At 39.8% G+C, this 17,694-nt stretch overlaps 1 protein-coding gene across 2 annotated transcripts in view; it reads right to left on the bottom strand.

Annotated features, from left to right (window-relative positions):
- LOC132820419 (heat shock factor protein 1-like) overlaps positions 1 to 17,694 on the bottom strand; it is a 63,546-nt gene that overhangs the window by 2,765 nt on the left and 43,087 nt on the right. The window contains exons 8-13 of one of the 2 annotated variants that reach the window (XM_060832527.1): positions 12,045 to 12,148; positions 11,065 to 11,229; positions 8,063 to 8,168; positions 4,302 to 4,367; positions 3,554 to 3,623; positions 2,418 to 3,274 (exon numbers count right to left, since the gene is read on the bottom strand). In XM_060832527.1, the coding sequence (XP_060688510.1) occupies positions 3,084 to 3,274; positions 3,554 to 3,623; positions 4,302 to 4,367; positions 8,063 to 8,168; positions 11,065 to 11,229; positions 12,045 to 12,148 (702 nt within the window). In that variant the 3' untranslated portion in view covers positions 2,418 to 3,083. Of the gene's footprint in view, positions 1 to 2,417; positions 3,275 to 3,553; positions 3,624 to 4,301; positions 4,368 to 8,062; positions 8,169 to 11,064; positions 11,230 to 12,044; positions 12,149 to 17,694 lie in introns of those variants that run through there. The other variant, XM_060832528.1, reaches the window with a different exon arrangement.

Here is a 17,694-nt window from a genome sequence, read left to right as displayed (position 1 = left end):
TATTAAAAAAAGTCAAATAAGTTATACAAGATCATAAACTGGAACTGAAAATTTTGTAATAAGCACAAAGGAGTAGGAATTCACGTCCCTTGGGATTGTCCTACTATTCAATGAGATTGACACAGATCTCCTACTCATCTCTACATACACCACTGTGCTATGTCCCTTAGTACTTCTGGTTAACAAAAATATATCAAACCATCTACCTATTAAAATTTCATTATCAAGTGCCACTAAAGGAATACAGTAATATTCCAAAATAAGAACACCCATTGTGTGTAGGAGCATTTCCTAATTTCCCTCCTGAAAAGTCTGGCTGTAATCATTTATATAAATGATGAAACGTAGCAGACCCAGCACCGATCCTTGTGGCACTCCAATGGTCACAGGCATCTAGTCTGAAAAACAACCCTCCACCACCAACCTCTGTCTTCTACCTTTGAGCCAGTTCTGTATCCATCTCCCTGTATTCCTTGAGCTCCAACCTTGCTTTGAGTCGACCATGAGGAACCTTGTCAAACACCTTACTGAAGTCCATACGGATCACATCTACTGCTCTGTCCTCATCAATCCTTTTTGTTATTTCTTCAAAAACTCAGTCAAATTAGTGTGACATAACTTTGCATGTACAAAGCCATGTTGACTATCCCTAATCAGTCCTTGCCTTTCTAAATATATGCAAATTTTGTCCTTCAGAATCCCTCCAACAACTTGGCCACTACTGATGACAGGCTCACTGGTCAATCAAGTTCATGAGACATGATTTCCCATGCACAAAGCCATGTTGACTATCCCTCATCAGTCCTTGCCTTTCCAAATACATGTAAATCCTGTCCTTCAGGATTCCCTCCAACAACTTGCTCACCACTGATATCAGGCTCACCTATTGTTCCCTGGCTTTTCCCTACCCCTTTCTTAAATAGTGACACCACGCTAGCCAACCTGAAGTCTTCCGGCACTTCACCTAAGACTATTGATGATCCAAACATCTCAGCAATCACCTCCCTAGCTTCCTGTAGAGTTCTAGGATACACCTGATCAGGTCCTGGGGATTTATCCAATTTTATGCGTTTCAAGACATCCAGCACTTCCTCCTCTGTAATATGGATATTTTTCAAGTTGTCACCATCTAGTTTCTCATATTCTATATCTTCCATAGCCTTCTCCACGGTAAACCGTGATGCAAAATACTCATTTAGTATCTCCCCCATCTACTGCGGCTCCACACATGGGCTGCCTTGCTGATCTTTGAGGGGCATTATTCTCTCCCTAGTTACCTTTTGTCCTTAAATGTATTTATAAAATCCTCTTGGATTCTCCTTAACCCTATTTGCCAAAGCTATCTCATGTCCCCTTTTTGCCCTCCCGATTTCCCTCTTAAGTATACTCCTCCTGCCTTTATACTCTAAGGATTCATTCGATCTCTCCTGTCTATACTTGATATATGCTTCCTTCTTTTTCTTAACCAAATCCACAATTTCTCTAGTCATCCAGCTTTCCCCACACCTATCAACCTTTCCTTTCACCTTCACAGGAAGATACTGTATCTGGACTCTCGTTATAACATCTCCTTGTAATTTTACCCTCGCTAGGTATCATTCTGTCAAATTTAAGCTAATCTCTGAGGCCAGTATCTCTTTCCTAAGTTATGGTACCCAGAGTTCTTGTAGTATTGTGGTCTAATCAGGGCTTGTTTAGTTGAAGCATAACTTTTACCCCATTGCACTGTCATCCTCTAGATTCAAAGGTTAGCAATCCATTAGAATATCCAATTACCTTTTGTAACTATTTGTAATATTTTAATGATGTATCTATCTTGATACCCCTATTGTACCTTGACAATTTCTAGACTTTCAGAAAGAAATAGCTGCATTTATTTTTGTGGACTCCCCATTAAATGATGGTGAGCCTGAGTATTTGATAATACAGAACCAGACGACAGCAAGAATAGCAGCTCAGTGTTTTTTGTCTGGGCTTAGTTTGGCCTTAGGCACTTGTGCAAATTAGAACGTAACACAGTGAAATGAAATTCCAGGCTGGGTTATAAAATGACTTATGTGCAGTGAAATATAAAGGGTAAGATTTGTGATAACAAATGTAATAAATTCTATATCTACTTTAACCACATGAAGTTGCAATCAGGCAAAAAAAATGAATGCTAGGAATCTGATGTCAAGATGCAATAGCATTCAAGATTATTTACACTGCTGTTGATGAAGTTGCTGGGTAGTTCCAGCAATTTTCTTTTTACTTTAGAATTTTATGGTTCTCTTTTTGTTCCAAATCATATTTAAGGCATTTCATATTCCTCTAATAAAAAACAAAAATTCACAGACACTTTCATATAATGCAATATGAGAAAATAAAGACAAAATGAAGCAGGAATGAAAACCTTTCAGAAAGAAAAAGCTGAATAAATATTAGATCAGGAACAGAAGTTCAGGCTTGGATAATCAAATAGGTAATGGTTTCTATGCTGATGGACTGTTTAATGGAAAATGTATGCAGTCTATTTCACACTCACTAGATATTACTTTATGATTCATTCAAGTATGCACAGCAACAACAGCCAATTTGGCATTCATTCAAAATTAGCAGGATCAATGGAAAGGACACTCAATTTAAGTAAGTTAACTTTCTATCTAACATAGTGCCTGCCCTCTTCCAATTTCTGAACAATCCTCCACTGAATCAGCATTGTACTAGACTGCAAATAATACGTCATCAACTAAACCTCTAGGTTACCAATGTCCTTGCCAGAATTTAGTAACAGATTGGTTAAAGTATGTAGGAGGAGAAGTAAGTGTTGCAGAAATTTGATAGTCTGCTAGGTTAATGCAGTGTTGCCCTTTGTACATTCTGGCCTATTTTCTAATTAGGTTAAGTTGCAACAAAAAAGAAAATGCAAGGTCACTTTTAGGCTATTGGCTGTAAATTCTTCTGCTTGTTTAAGGGCTGGAAAGCTTTACAATGCTATGCTTTATTACATAGCTTATTAGCCCAAGCTAAAAGAACACACTGTCTAGATAGCTGCTGTCCATTTCAATGGATTGCACCCATCTTAGTGAACGATTAGGTGTCATTTAGCTGCAGATCAGCTTGGATCTTTGGTTTAAAGCATCAGTGTCAAAAATGGAGATGTCACTGGGAAAAAAGGTATCACTGGCTTCTTCTGCCAGTTCCAACAAAGTTGGCAACATATCTGTCTCATCTGCCCCCTTCACATCCTCCTTTGAGAGAGGCAGAATGTTGCAATCTCTCCTTTCAACTTCACCTGAAAAGAGAAAGCAAAAGGGAAAAGAATAATTCACAGACACAGACAGATGGGTGGGCAATCTCTTATTAACCAGACACACAGAACATATTTATATAGTCGACTGACACCAACTGAGCCAAGGACTTCCCGAAGTTCCAACCCAATCAGACTGGCATTTCCCATTTACTATACTCCAACTTTCAAAATTCTGAAATTCAAATAAAGTCATTTTTTTCTATTTTTTTAAACAGAATATTTAGTTAGTGATTCACTCCAAAATAAACATGAGCAGCTGACCTCGTTCAGTCTGTAAGTCTGTGTAATCTTGCTCCTCTTGTACACTTGTGCATTTTTGCCCATTCACCTTCTACAAAAAACAGATCCAAAAATTTAGTTATAACCTATAATCTTCCACACCAATGAGACAAGAATGAAAGAAGGACAAATATTTGCAGCAATTTTATTAATATTGTTAATGTGAAACTAGGCCATGAGTGCTGATGTGTTTTTGATATAACAGACAGCTAATCTGTTTCTAACCAACCAGTCCACTCCCAGCCAGATAAACAACCTGGGCTAAGGCCAATATTTCCACCTAGGAATCTAAGCCATCCTAGTTCAGAAAAAAACAAGTGCTTACCAAAAGTTCCTGAGTCTTGAGGTATTTATTTAATTTCCTGTCTAGAATGACCACTTGCAAATATGCTTTAAAAAGCTCAACACTCTCTATTGGACTCCACTCAAATAGTCCCTGCTGGAATATCATCAGTAAGTGAAATGAAACAAGAGAGTTGGAGCTGAAAATTTCTCAGTAAGGGCAAGGAGTTTTAAGTTAATTGTTTTTCTCTCTCTCTACAGATGTGCTAGATTTGCTCTCATTTCCAGCATTTGCTGTTTATCTTTCTGAAGATTATGACGTGAATTTTTCAAACTCTCCGTTCATGTTCATTCCCTGATACAGAACAATGAACCGTTCTTCTTATCTTTCTGAACTAGTTGGCAGGAATACTAGCTGCTTAATATATAACTGCTACGGCCTACATACCTTGATGGTATCTGGTCCTACTTCAGGATATGATGTTATTAATCCTCCAGTTGATGGGTTGAACAGCTAGGAAAAAATATTAAGTAATCAGAGATATTTCTGGTGTATTAAAGATGTAATCTGCTCTCACTAATGCTACCTGACTTGTGCGCTTGTCTCAATATGAAGGACCTCACAATCGGAGTACTGTGCACATCAGTTTGTGGCAATCTGATGCATGACGCAGAATATCCAGAATTGAAATGTTTCTACTTATTCCTGGGTCAGGTTTTCTGAGATGCAGTCAAATATGAGCACAACATTATAAGACATTTTTGCTGAGGTATCTGAATGTTACGATTTTTGCTTCACATCATTTAACAAAATAAAAAGCAAAATGATCATTTTGTCTATAAATTTTGCAAATCCTCAGTTATGAAAGCTGCTTTCCGCAACAAATTAGAAAATTTGCTTAAGTTTCAAAACCCTCATGTGGCTTGACTGGCAACATTTAAGTAATGGAGAAATAGCTCTTTTATGTTTCAAACCAATTCCAACCCCAATCAAATTTTCTTGGGATTTGGTGAATCATTGCAGAATTGTTAAATTATCAAGCATTTTGTCTCTCACAGGTTGGTTCTAACACTCTTTACGAAGCAGAGTCATAGTGTCATAGAGATATACAGCATGGAAACAGACCCTTCGGTCCAATTTGTCCACGCCAACCAGATATCCTAACCTAATCCAATCCCACCTGCCAGCATCCAGCCCATATCTCTCCAAACCCTTCCTGTTCATATACCCATCCAGATGCCTTTTAAATAGAGTCCAAAATTTAAATAGAGTATATTTAAATCAATGAAAGCCATTTTGTTCAGAATGTCTATGCCTGTGTTCTGATGAAAGGTCATCAATCTGAACTGGTAACTCTGTATCTCTTTCCACACGCTACCAGCTTTTGGATGTTTTCCACATTTTAATTTATAATTCTTGATTTTTACTAATTATTTGCAAATTACCTCATAATTCTCAAGTTAAATCACATCTCACTCCTCTGTCATTCTAATAAAATATATAATGAAAGATAATCATCTTGAAATAAGTGACAACAAGTGACTGATCACAAGCTTTTTTCACAGGTGCCATCAAGCACTTGATACCATTTCAGGGCATGTTTTTGACTTCGCACGTGATCAAGCAGATTCTGATCATAAAAAAAGCTTCCATGATCACATTCCAACAACACTGAAATGGATGGTGGTCAGCAACAGAACTCCTGGATACATGTTTCCACTATCGAATCCAGAGATACAGCTGTCAATCATACTGCCCACGTGCAGATGCCATTGAGGTCATCTAACTGAGCAGATAGTAATCAGACTTGGAATGTTCTGGCCTCTACATCATCCATCAGAAGAGATTTATTCTGATGTTCCTGTTCTAGAGGTAATAGTACTGAAGGATGAATGCTGCTCATATTACATTGTATTGTTGTCGTACAGAGTTTCTGGAGCATAAGATAGAGGAGCATAAAATGGCCATTCAGCCCACTGAGTCTGCTCTGCCATTCAATGAGATCATGGTTGATCTGATAATCCTCAACACCAATTTCTTGATTTTTCCTTCTAACTTATGATATCTATCTCAACTTTGAACATACTTAACAAGCCAGCCTCTACGACCCTCAGCAGTTTTAAAAAAATTCCTTTTATTGGTTTTAAAGAAAATGTTCCCAATCCCCTGAGTTATCAGTATTCTTTGCCACTGTGTATGCTTTTCCTTTCAATCTGATTTTATCCTTCAATTCCTTGGCAACCACAATTGGTTATCAGAAGTCTATCAGAAACCAATGGCATAAAGGGTTTTGGGGAACGAGTGTTGGATCAGCCAAGATTGTAATGAATGATGGGGCAGGCTCGATGGAGTGAAAAGCTTACTCCTATTTCTTTGTTCCTGTGTTTATCTCTCCTGAAATCCTTCTTCCTTACTGGGAAACCTCTTTATTGCAATTATTCCTCAACAGTCTTTTCTGCTACACTCCTTTCCCTGTCCACTCCAGCCAACTCTGCCCTCACTCCTCTGTAGTGACCCTTGCTTAAGCTTAGCATAGTTGTTTCTTTCCCAAATTTCTCTCTTAAACTGAATGCTAAATTCTGCCATAGTATGCTTGATGTTTCTTGGCGAATCTTTTACTCTGACATTACTTTATCAAATTGACATTAACACACATTAACCTAATCCCCGATTGAATCATATCATATTGTTCTAGGAAACTGTCCTTTACACATTCTATGAATTGTTCCCTGTGGTTATCTCTGCCAATTTGATTTTCCCAATCTACAAGATTAAATTCACCCATAACTGGTGTACTGCCATTTTTACATGCCCTCATTATTTCCACATGGAGGCCCCCCTGCACTGGTTTGCTGTAGACAGCCCTTGGAGAGAGACTGTGATGTTTGTCTTTTTAACTTTGCTTCTTGTTTTGTTGATCTACGGTTATACTGTCTATAGCCGTAATGCCACTGTATATAGCTGTAATGTAACTGTCTATAGCTGTAAAGTAACTGTGTAATTATGTAATGTCACTGTGTATAGCTGTAATGTAACTTTTTTCTTCAATTCTCTATTCTGTAACTGAGCCTTGTACCTAGATACTCTGTACCTAAGATGGTGCTGTAAGCGATGACTTACAACTTTTCACTGTACTCATTTCAGTACATGTGACAATAAAGCTAATCAATTCAATTCAATAATTATTTTCTGTCCTACAGAACAGCTACTGTTACAGGGCTTATAATTACTCCCACCATGTCTTCTTCCCTTGTTATTTATCTCCATCCATATGGATTCTACATCTTCTGATGCAAGATCATTGTACATTTTCTATCTCATACCAATAAAGCTACCTAACCTCCTTTCCTTCCTGACTGTCCCTTTGAGAAGTCATGTATCCCTGAATGTTTATCCCCAGCTTTGATCTCCTTGCAACCATGTCTCCATAATGACTAACAATCACACCCGTTGACTATTACTTATGCTGATAACTCACCTATTTTGTTCCAAATTTTGTACACATGTAACTAAAAAAACAACACATTAATTTTGACTGTTTACAATTTTTATCTACTTTGACACCATTTGCGGTCATCTATGTCCTTTCCTGAACCAGTCTCATTATCCTAAAAGCTGCCCTCCAATGCTGCCACATCCTCTTGCTTTGTAAACCCCTCTCCAGTACACCACTCCCTCATGCTCCTCCTCTAATTAGTTTAATGCCATCTCTATGGCCTTAGTTATTCAATTCACCTGAATACTGGTCCCAGCATAGTTTAAGTGATGTCCATCTGACCATAACAGCTCTCTTGTAACCCAGTCCTGATGCCAGTACCCCATAAACTGAAACCCATTCCACCCACACGAATTTGCCATTCACTTAACACCTTAACTATATTTACTCTATGACATTTTGCCAGTGGTTCAGGGAGTAATCACAAGATGCATTTTATCCTTTCCACTCATTACTTGCTCTGGCAACTTTACTTTCTGCAGTACACTTTTACATAGAACTCCTCTTTCCCTGTCTGAACCAAGTTCTCAGATATACTCATTCAGCTTTTGTCTCACTCAGCTGAAGTCTCCATTCACAATGACCACTGGATGCTTGTTACTAATATCAGGTTTTTGTTTCTGGAAACAGAAAAAACAGCATCCTCACACAATTAACAGGATAAATACAGATCTAGATATCACATTAATTTCAAAATAACTTTTTGACTCACGTCTTTCAGTAAATCCAAATTTGTGTTTAAACGTGTGTTGCTGAGCGAGGAATGTATTTGAGCCAAACTGTTGTCAATCATATCCAAATGATCAATTATTTCATTCCTACAAAGCAAAGGAAGAATAAAGTAGAAGCTATCAATCTATTAAATTGCAGCCATTAATCACCTTCATCCTCAGAGCCCAGAAAAACATTAGTGATTCTCTGCTTTGGGGCAAGAACTTTTTAGATTAGATTAGATTACTTAGATTAGGTTACTTACAGTGTGGAAACAGGCCCTTTGGCCCAACAAGTCCACAACGACCCACCGAAGCGCAACCCACCCATACCCCTACATTTACCCCTTTACCTAACACTACGGGCAATTTATCCTGGCCAATTCACCTAACCTGCACATCTTTGTGACCGTGGGAGGAAACCGAAGCATCCGGAGGAAACCCACGCAGACACAGGGAGAATGTGCAAACTCCACACAGTCAGTCGCCTGAGTCGGGAATTGAACCCAGGTCTCCGGCGCTGTGAGGCAGCAGTGCTAACCACTGTGCCACCGTGCCGCCCATTTTATTTTTAAAAATGTCCATTATTCTTGGTTGCAGTATCACAGTAACAGTACCTATATTGTTAAATTTGTGGCAGTTTTTTTTTGTCGTAAACCACTCTGGACTAAGATATACAGCAATAAGTCTGCCCAAGCTGGCAATCCCATTCAGTAGAACCACACAAACAGCTGGTACAGAAAAAGAAACCATGATAATGAGAGGGGCAGTGGTCTATAAAATGTCACAGCAGTGTTCAAGATATTTTACACTTCACCTAGAATGGATTGAATGTAATGGCTTCTGCTTCCAATCTTGCTTTGTTATCTCGGGAGTTCCCCAAAGATCTATCCTATTTCTTTCATGGGAGAACTAAGTTTTTGTTTTTGATTCCCCCCTCCAAACCCACTCACAGTCAGCAGTTTCCATTCTGCATAACCATCTTAAACTGAGAACTATCATTTGCAACTTAAATGTTGAATTTGACCCAAAGTTGAACTTTCAAAGACAGATGAATACCAGAACTAAAGCTACTTCCACCTCCTAGTATTGTTTAGCTCCAATCTTCACTAGTTCAACTGCTGCTAGGTGGGAGGATCTGCAAAGGTGAGAGAGGAAGTACAAATGAAGAGAGAGACAGAGCAAAGGAGAGAGAACAGTTTTAAAACTTTCAGCAATGGAATATTCCATCATCTGGGAACCAGGAAGCTTGAAGTCACTGAGGTATTAAGTTCTCAGCAAATGTGGAATCTCTAGCTTAAGGCTGCAGAAGAGCAGGACCTACTGATGTAGTTATTGTAACGAGGTCAGCCGGGTGGACCTTATAGAATATGTGTTCCCTGATTGGATCAAAATAACAATCAGGGAGTCCTAGCTGACAGATATAAACAAGAGTGTCAGGGGTTCTGTTTTCTTTGAGAGCTGGCTCTAAGGAAGTTGGATCAGAGGCAAGGACTCTCCATGTGTAACTAAAGAGTGACTTGGTGATACGATACTGGTTTGTGGAGTTATTTCACTTTGTAGATAAAGAATCTGTAAATGCTACTGTAATGAACATTGCATTGGTGGATAATTTAATACTGAACAGTTTTACTTCGTAAAGATTTGCATTTATGTGTTATCACACTTTACATTCTGTGCTTCACTTGAGGTGCAGTGACTTTGTTAGACAGACATGCAATACTTCCCTCATGATTTCATTAGTCTGGAAGGAACTTTCAGGTGATGGTTTTTTTTTGTGAATAGTAATGTATATCTATATTTAATAAAAAAAACACTTCTGGCTAATTTATTCCTATTATATTTAAATACTACAGTATGCAGAAAATTAATGCTTTCTCTGTACATTGTGGCTTTAAGTTTAATAGAGTAACAATGATTATTGAGGCTATCGATGAATTCTTCTAACTCTGTGACTGTGTGCTTCAAAATGTCAATATAAATACTGAAGGTAGGTAACTACATTTATGCAGCCCCTCATAAAGGAGTAAGTGAGAAATGAATGAGGAGCAGCAGAAAATTAAAAACAATTCCTGAAATATCAAAAAGTAGCCCTTGGAGCAAAGAAAAATACTTTGAGCCTTACTTGTGCCAATTCATTGTGGATTTCATAATTCTGCTGTCAGTACTTTAACACACTTCAAATTTTATTCAACCATCACCCCTTTGCTTGCTGACTTTTAATGGCTCCCAGTCCGACAACACATCGGTTTTTATACTGAACACTGTTGTTCATTCCTCTTTCAGCTTCCCCTATCCCTATTTGTTTAGCTTGCACCCATCCCATTGGTCTTCTAAACTCTACATTCCTCCAATGTGACCTCTTAAGCATCCCTGGGTTTGACTGTTCTACCGCTGGTGGCCAAGCTCTCGGCTACCTTGGCCCTAAGCTCTGGAAATCCCCCCCAACCCTCCCTGCTCTTAAGATATTCCATAAGCAACATGCAAGGTCCCTGATCAAGTTTTTGGTCATTTTTCGTCCTCCTATGATGGGTTAGAAAAGTGTCAAAAATCTTTTTTCCTGATATTGCCCTTGGGACATTTTGCTGTGTTAAATGCCCTATATAAATGCAAGTTGTTGTTACTATATTCCTCAGTGTAGGTCATGTGTGAGAAAATCAGCAACATAAACAAATAATTAATCCTGGGCAAACAGTATGTACCACTGCTATAACCAGATCTGACATAGTGGATAGATTAGATCAACAACTGCCATGAAGCTCTTAGAACATGCATCTTGAGAATAGTTATATGTCCTTACACCCACCATTTAACTTCTTTATGATATCTTCCACAAATAGTTGCTCCCTACAATTACTGACTGCCCTCTAGAGTACCTGCTCAGGTACACAGTCATAGAAGGTCAGAGCAGCCTAGCAACCCACTCCTTCCAAGGCCTGCATTATCACAGAAAGGTAAAGATAATCTGTAATTTTTATGGATTAACTACTAAGTAGAATCTCACTGGTCAGAACTTTCTTCAGCAGCCGTTTGGCAGTTTTCATCCAGAAGATCATCATACAGATTGTGTGATGCAAACGGTGAGGATGCTGTGCTTGAAGTGGCAACTACATTGTCTGTGTCTGTGTTGAACAATGTCTCATCAGAATTCAGCTTTCCAGTCACAAAACTGTGCAGGGTGAAAGAAACAAATATAAGAAGTAAACAATCAAATATAACAATTCTCAGGTCAATGCTATGAATGTAATTAATTTGAAACCAGGGATGATAGTCTTAAATTATGAAGCAATATTTGAACTCTGCATTAGAATAAGATTGAGGTTCAATATTTTTGTTTCAGAATTCAAATTTTTTTTGCATTAAAAACAATACTCTCCAATTATTGCACTGATCAAAGGGAGACAGTAACTGCAACACAAAAATTTAAAAGTCAACAAAACAAGTGTTATCTTTCAAGGTTATTGAGGAATTATATTAAAAATGTTATCACTAATTAAAGTTAGTTCAAGGGACTAAAATTCTCACAGCAGCAACAAGAAGCTTGGGGTAAGGGAGAGTGAAAAGTTCATGTAGATCCAGCAGGAAGAGTAGATTTGTGGAGTGCTGCTGCTTACAAATAACTTCAGCTTTAGATATAAAGTCGTGACATCATTTGAGACATGGATTAGGTGTTCATGCTTAACGTCTTCTCTGTAAATCACCTCGGCTTACTTCATCAAGAGAGTGGATAGTCTAATTAAGCGCAAGCACAAGAGAGGTGTTAATGGAGTAGGGACATCCAGAAATGTCAGGTTAATTGGTAGTTTACTGGCCAATCCTTACCCAGGCTGAGTTGACAGAAGGCAAGAGATTAAGTTGCTAACTTGCCATTGTGAGACAACAGCAGGTGAATAAAATGGTCAGGAGTCAGTCCTAGAAGGTTGATAGTTTTAAAATTACATTTGGAGGAAAAAAGCAAACATTCAGTCAGACACAAAGGCTTACCTTTGCTCTTCGCCAGGCAGACTGGGACTCCCAATCAGATGTGTGATCTCGGAGATGATAACACCTCCTGGATAAACACTGCCTTTCTCACAGGTTTCACATTTCTTGGTGAAACAAAAAGACAAAGATTTAATTCTGTGCATTTCACAAGAGGTTTTACCATTGGCTCAACTTTACATGGCCAGAGCAGTCACAATTCAGATTCCATACATCTATAGCACTAAACTTCAAGCCAGCAAAACCACCGAGAACTTGCAAAGATTCAAAAATGTCCCCAGTTTTTGCAAAGAAAGTGTGGCCTATTTTAAGTATGTATCAACTTTCCTCATTGTTGTACCCGATTGTTAATCCATCTTTCCTTCTAAATCCTGAAATCACATTTCTCTGTTCCTCTCTCCTGTACACAGCCCCCCCCACTCCCAAACTTTTGTTGACAATTTCCTGCCTCTTCAACTTGTTAACAGTGCTTCTTCGAAGTCCACACAACAAGTCCTGTAAGCGGAAAGTAAAACAAAATCAAAATTTGCTGCACTCCACGGGCAGGATTTTTTTGATTCTGTGAAGCTGCTCTGAGAATAGGAAATTTCAAATTACAGCATGCAACCTCCTAGAGTCACCATATTAGAAGAAAGAAGAGAGCAGTGTGTGGTACAAGGAAAATAACCTCTACAGGGATACATAGTATCAGCAGATTTAACGGTAAAATAAAATATGACACTGCTGGCCAAAGGCACTAGCCATAAGGGTGACTAGCAGGGGAACAAAATATCACAACAAATGATATTTTATACAATATGAAGATGGGTCAGTGGGGAGCTTTATTCTGCACATGAATGAAAAAAGTTGCATCTCACCTGGAAGTACCTGCCACAGCCACTAGGTGGAGGAGTTTAAAAAACATTTTAGTATCTATTAAGGCATCTTTTATAGAATCATAGAAACATACAGCATAGAAGAGGTCCTTCAGCCCATCGCATCCGCACCAAGACAAAACTACTCTAAATCTATAATAATCTCACTCTCCAGCACATGGTTCATAGCCTTGAATTTCAAGTGCTTATTCAAGTATTTTTTTTAACTGTGAAGTTAGCTGTTAGGTTTCATCTGAAATGTTGACTTCACCTCCTGAGACTGCCTGGTTTGCTGTGTTCCTCCAGCCTCCTGCTTGTTTACCTCAATTAACCTCCCAGGCAGTGCATTTTGAATTCCCACCACTCTCAAGGGTGAAAGATGGGTGTCAAATGCCATCTATGTCTTCTGCTCTTCAAATTAATATTACATCCCCTTGTTATTAATGCTTCAACTAGGGGGAAACAGTTCCTTTCTATCCATCCATGCCCCTCATAATGTGATGTACTCAATTCATTCCCCTTGAGCATTCTCTCCTCGAAAGGGAACAACCCAAGCTTATGGAACATCTAGACTGTAGGGAAATAGATGGTGACATCTTGCAAAATGTCCAGATTACAGAGGAACAAGCGCTGGATGTCTTGAAACGGTTAAAAATGGATAAATCCCCAGGACCTGATCAAGTGTACCCGAGAACTCTGTGGGAAGCGAGAGAAGTGATTGCTGGGACTCTTGCTGAGATATTTGTATCATCGATAGTCACAGGTGAGGTGCTAGAAGGCTGGAGGTTGGCAAACGTGGTGCCGCAGTTTAAGAAGGACAGTAAAGACAAGCCAGGGAACTATAGACCAATGAGCCTGACCTCGGTGGTGGGCAAGTTGTTGGAGGGAATCCTGAGGGACAGGATGTACATGTATTTGGAAAGGCAAGGACTGACTCAGGATAGTCAACATGGCTTTGTGTGTGGGAAATCATATCTCACAAACTTGATTGAGTTTTTTGAAGAAGTAACAAAGAGGATTGATGAGGGCAGAGCAGTAGATGTGATCTATACGGACTTCAGTAAGGCGTTCGACAAAGTTCCCGGTGGGAGATTGATTAGCAAGGTTAGATCTCATGGAATACAGGGAGAACTAGCCATTTGGATACAGAAGTGGCTTTAAGGTAGAAGAGGATAGTGGTGGAGGGTCGTTTTTCAGACTGGAGGCCTATGACCAGTGGAGTGCCACAAGGATCGGTGCTGGGCCCTCTACTTTTTGTCATTTACAGAAATGATTTGGATGCGAGCTTAAGAGGTACAGTTAGTAAGTTTGCAGATGACACCAAAATTGGAGGTATAGTGGACAGTGAAGAGGGTTACCTCAGATTACAACAGGATCTGGACCAGATGGGCCAATGGACTGAGAAGTGGCAGATGGAATTTAATTCAGATAATTGCGGGATGCTGCATTTTGGGAAAGCAAATCTTAGCAGGACTTATACACTTAATGGTAAGGTCTAAGGGAGTGTTGCTGAACAAAGAGACCTTGGAGTGCAGGTTCATTGCCCCTTAAAAGTGGAGTCGTAGGTAGTTAGGATAGTGAAGAAGGCGTTTGGTATGCTTTCCTTTATTGGTCAGAGTATTGAGTACAGGAGTTGGGAGGTCACGTTGTGGCTGTACAGGACATTGGTTAGGCCACTGTTGAAATATTGTGTGCAATTCTAGTCTCCTTCCTATCAGAAAGATGTTGTGAAACTTGAAAGGGTTCAGAAAAGATTTACAAGGATGTTGCCAGTGTTGGAGGATTTGAGCTACAGGGAGAGGCTGAACAGGCTGTTTTCCTTGTCACGTCGGAGGCTGAGGGGTGACCTTATAGAGGTTTACAAAATTGAGGGGCATGGATAGGGTAAATAGGTAAAGTCTTTTCCCTGGGGTTGGGGAGTCCAGAACTAGAGGGCATAGATTTAGGGTGAGTGGGGAAAGATATAAAAGAGACCTAACGGGCAACTTTTTCACACAGAGGGTGGTACGTGTATGGAATGAGCTGCCAGAGGATGTGGTGTAGGCAGGTTCAATTGCAATATTTAAGAGGCATTTGAATGGGTATATGAATAGGAAGGGTTTGGAGGGATATGGGCCAGATGCTGGCAGGTGGGACTAGATTGGGTTGGGATATCTGGTCGGCATGGACGTGTTGGACCGAAGGGTCTGTTTCCATGCTGTACATCTCTATCTAGTCTCTTCATTGCTAAAATGTTCCGATGCAGGCAACATCCTGGTGAATCCCCTCTGTACCCTCTCCAGAATGATCATATCCTTCGTATAATCCAGTAACCAGAACTATGCAGAGTACTCCAGCTGTGGCCTAACCAAAGTCTTGTATAGCTCCATAAATCTCGCTCCTCCTACAGTCTATGCCACAATCAATGAGGGCAAGAGTCCTGTCTGCTGTCTTAACCACCTTATAATCTACCCTGGTACCTTCAGGGATCGGAGGTAAATCACTCCCAGATCGCTCTGATCTTCTGAGCCTCACAGCATCCTGCCATTCATCAAGTAAGCCTTTGTCTTGAATTTTCATCAAAGTGCATCGCCTCACACTTTTTTGGGTTAAATTCCGTTCATCACTGATCTACCCATCTGACCAATCTATTTATATCCTGCTGTAATCTTGGACTTTCTTCCTCACTTTAAATCACCTCACCAATCTTCGTGTCATTCGCAAATCTACTTAGCATTCATCTGACAATTTCTTCTCTATCATTTATATATATCACAATCAATAAAGGACCCAGCATTAATCTCTGTGATGCATTATTAGGCACTGGTCTCCAGTCACACAGCCTTCTACCAACACCCTCTGTCTCCTTTCACTAAGCTAATTTTGGATCCAACTTGCCAAGTTACGCTGGATCCTATATGAGTTTATCTTCCTTATCAGAGCTGAAAATGTGTTGCTGGTTAAAGCGCAGCAGGTCAGGCAGCATCCAAGGAACAGGAAATTCGACGTTTCGGGCACAAGCCCCCTTCATCAGGAATCTGTCAGTCACCATGTGGAATCTGTTCAAAGGTACTGCTGAGATCTATATAAACTACATCAAATGGAATAACAGCATCTGGACACCTGATCACCAGTCTGAATTTTCAATCAAATTTGTTAGGCATTACCTCGTCTGACAAAGCCATGCTGATTATTGCTGATCAAACCTTGCCTCCCCAACTGGAGATTAATTCTTTCCTTCAGAATTTTCTCCAAGTTTTCCTCCCAGTGATGTGAAACTGGCCTGTAATTCCCTGGTTAATCTCTCCCACCCTTCTTGAACTGTAACTACATTAACTGTCCTCCAACCTCTGGCCAGAGAGGAATGAAATTTGGGTCAGAGCCCCTGAAATTTCTTTCTTTGTCTCCCACAGCAGCCTGGAATACAACTCATCAAGGCCTGGAGATCTGTCAACTTTTAAACCTGAGAAAACCAGCAATACCTCTGCACTCATATGTCAAACAATTCAAGAATCTCACAATCCCTCTTTCGGAATTCTGTGCCTACACCTTCTTTCTCCAAGGTGAAGACAGACATGCAGTGCTCATTTAACATCCCACCAATGTCCTCTGTCTCCATGCACAGATTTCACCCTTCGTCCCTTATGCACCTATTTTTTCTTTGCTTATCTTTTTCCCCTTGAAACATTTGTAGGGGCAAACAATGGCCTAGCCAGCTATGTCCACATCCCATGAAAATTTCAAAAGGGGGAAATCTGTGCATGGAGCCAGAGGACATTGCTAGAATGTTAAATGAGCACTGCACGTCTGTCTTCACCTTGGAGAAAGAAAATGTAGGCACAGAATTCAGAAAGAGGGACTGTGAGATTTTTGAGTGGTTTGACATAGTGAGTGGAGAAGTATTGTTGGTTTTTTAAAAAATTTAAATTCTCTCTAACCTTACCTCTTTGCTCTCCTAATTTCTTTCTTAAGTTCACCCCTGCACTTTCTGTATTCCAATAGGATCTCTGTTGATTTGCTCCCTTTGCACCTCTCATTTCTTTATTCTCCAGTCCTGAATATTACTAGACATTTAGGTTTGTTGCCCCTACATTTCACCCCAATAGGAATATGTTGCACATGCATCCTCAACAATTCCATTTTGAATGCTGCCCCCGCTCCCAGGCTGTTCTGCTGTAAATTTATCCAGATGTAGCTGTTCCCAGTCTACACTGGCCAGATGCAATCTCATTTTAATAAAATCTGCTTTACCTCAATGCAAAGCCCTTTTGTCAGACTGTCTTTTTCCTTTTCCATAACAAACTTTTAATGTACAGCATTGTACTCTGGCACACCCTGCCTGATTCTCTTTAACAGCCTGGTGGATGCCTGTTCCCTTCTTTCCTCCAGTGCCATCTCTATACATGCCACCTTTGTAACTCTCAGGCTCAGGATGTGCCACACAGCCTCCCGCTGCCACCTGAGCTATGAAACATGGAGCTCATGCTTCTGCAGTTGTGAGCAAGTCTTGTACACATGGTCACCCAGGGCGCTGCTTGGGCTCTGACCTCCCACATATGACAACGTTGTTCACGGCTGACCTCACCTGCCATCTTAATCTTACTTAGTCTTACTTGCGAACTTTTCTAATGACTTAATCTTAAAGATACTTTGTTTAGCTTAACTTTAGTTTCTTTCTTTTATTCACTGATTTTTACTAATCCCTGACGATTGTCAGTTAATTCTTTAATAATCTCCTAGCCTTGGTCATCTTCTGCCCCCACTTATCTGTAAAAGTAGAAAATCAAAACAGCACAGAAAAGAAAGATCCCTTCCTACCC

The sequence above is a fragment of the Hemiscyllium ocellatum genome, chromosome 11 (genome assembly GCF_020745735.1).
Source record: "Hemiscyllium ocellatum isolate sHemOce1 chromosome 11, sHemOce1.pat.X.cur, whole genome shotgun sequence".
Lineage (NCBI taxonomy): Eukaryota > Metazoa > Chordata > Chondrichthyes > Orectolobiformes > Hemiscylliidae > Hemiscyllium > Hemiscyllium ocellatum.
The sequence above is the reverse complement of the archived record's forward strand: the minus strand, read 5'-3'. Positions and strand labels throughout refer to the sequence as shown.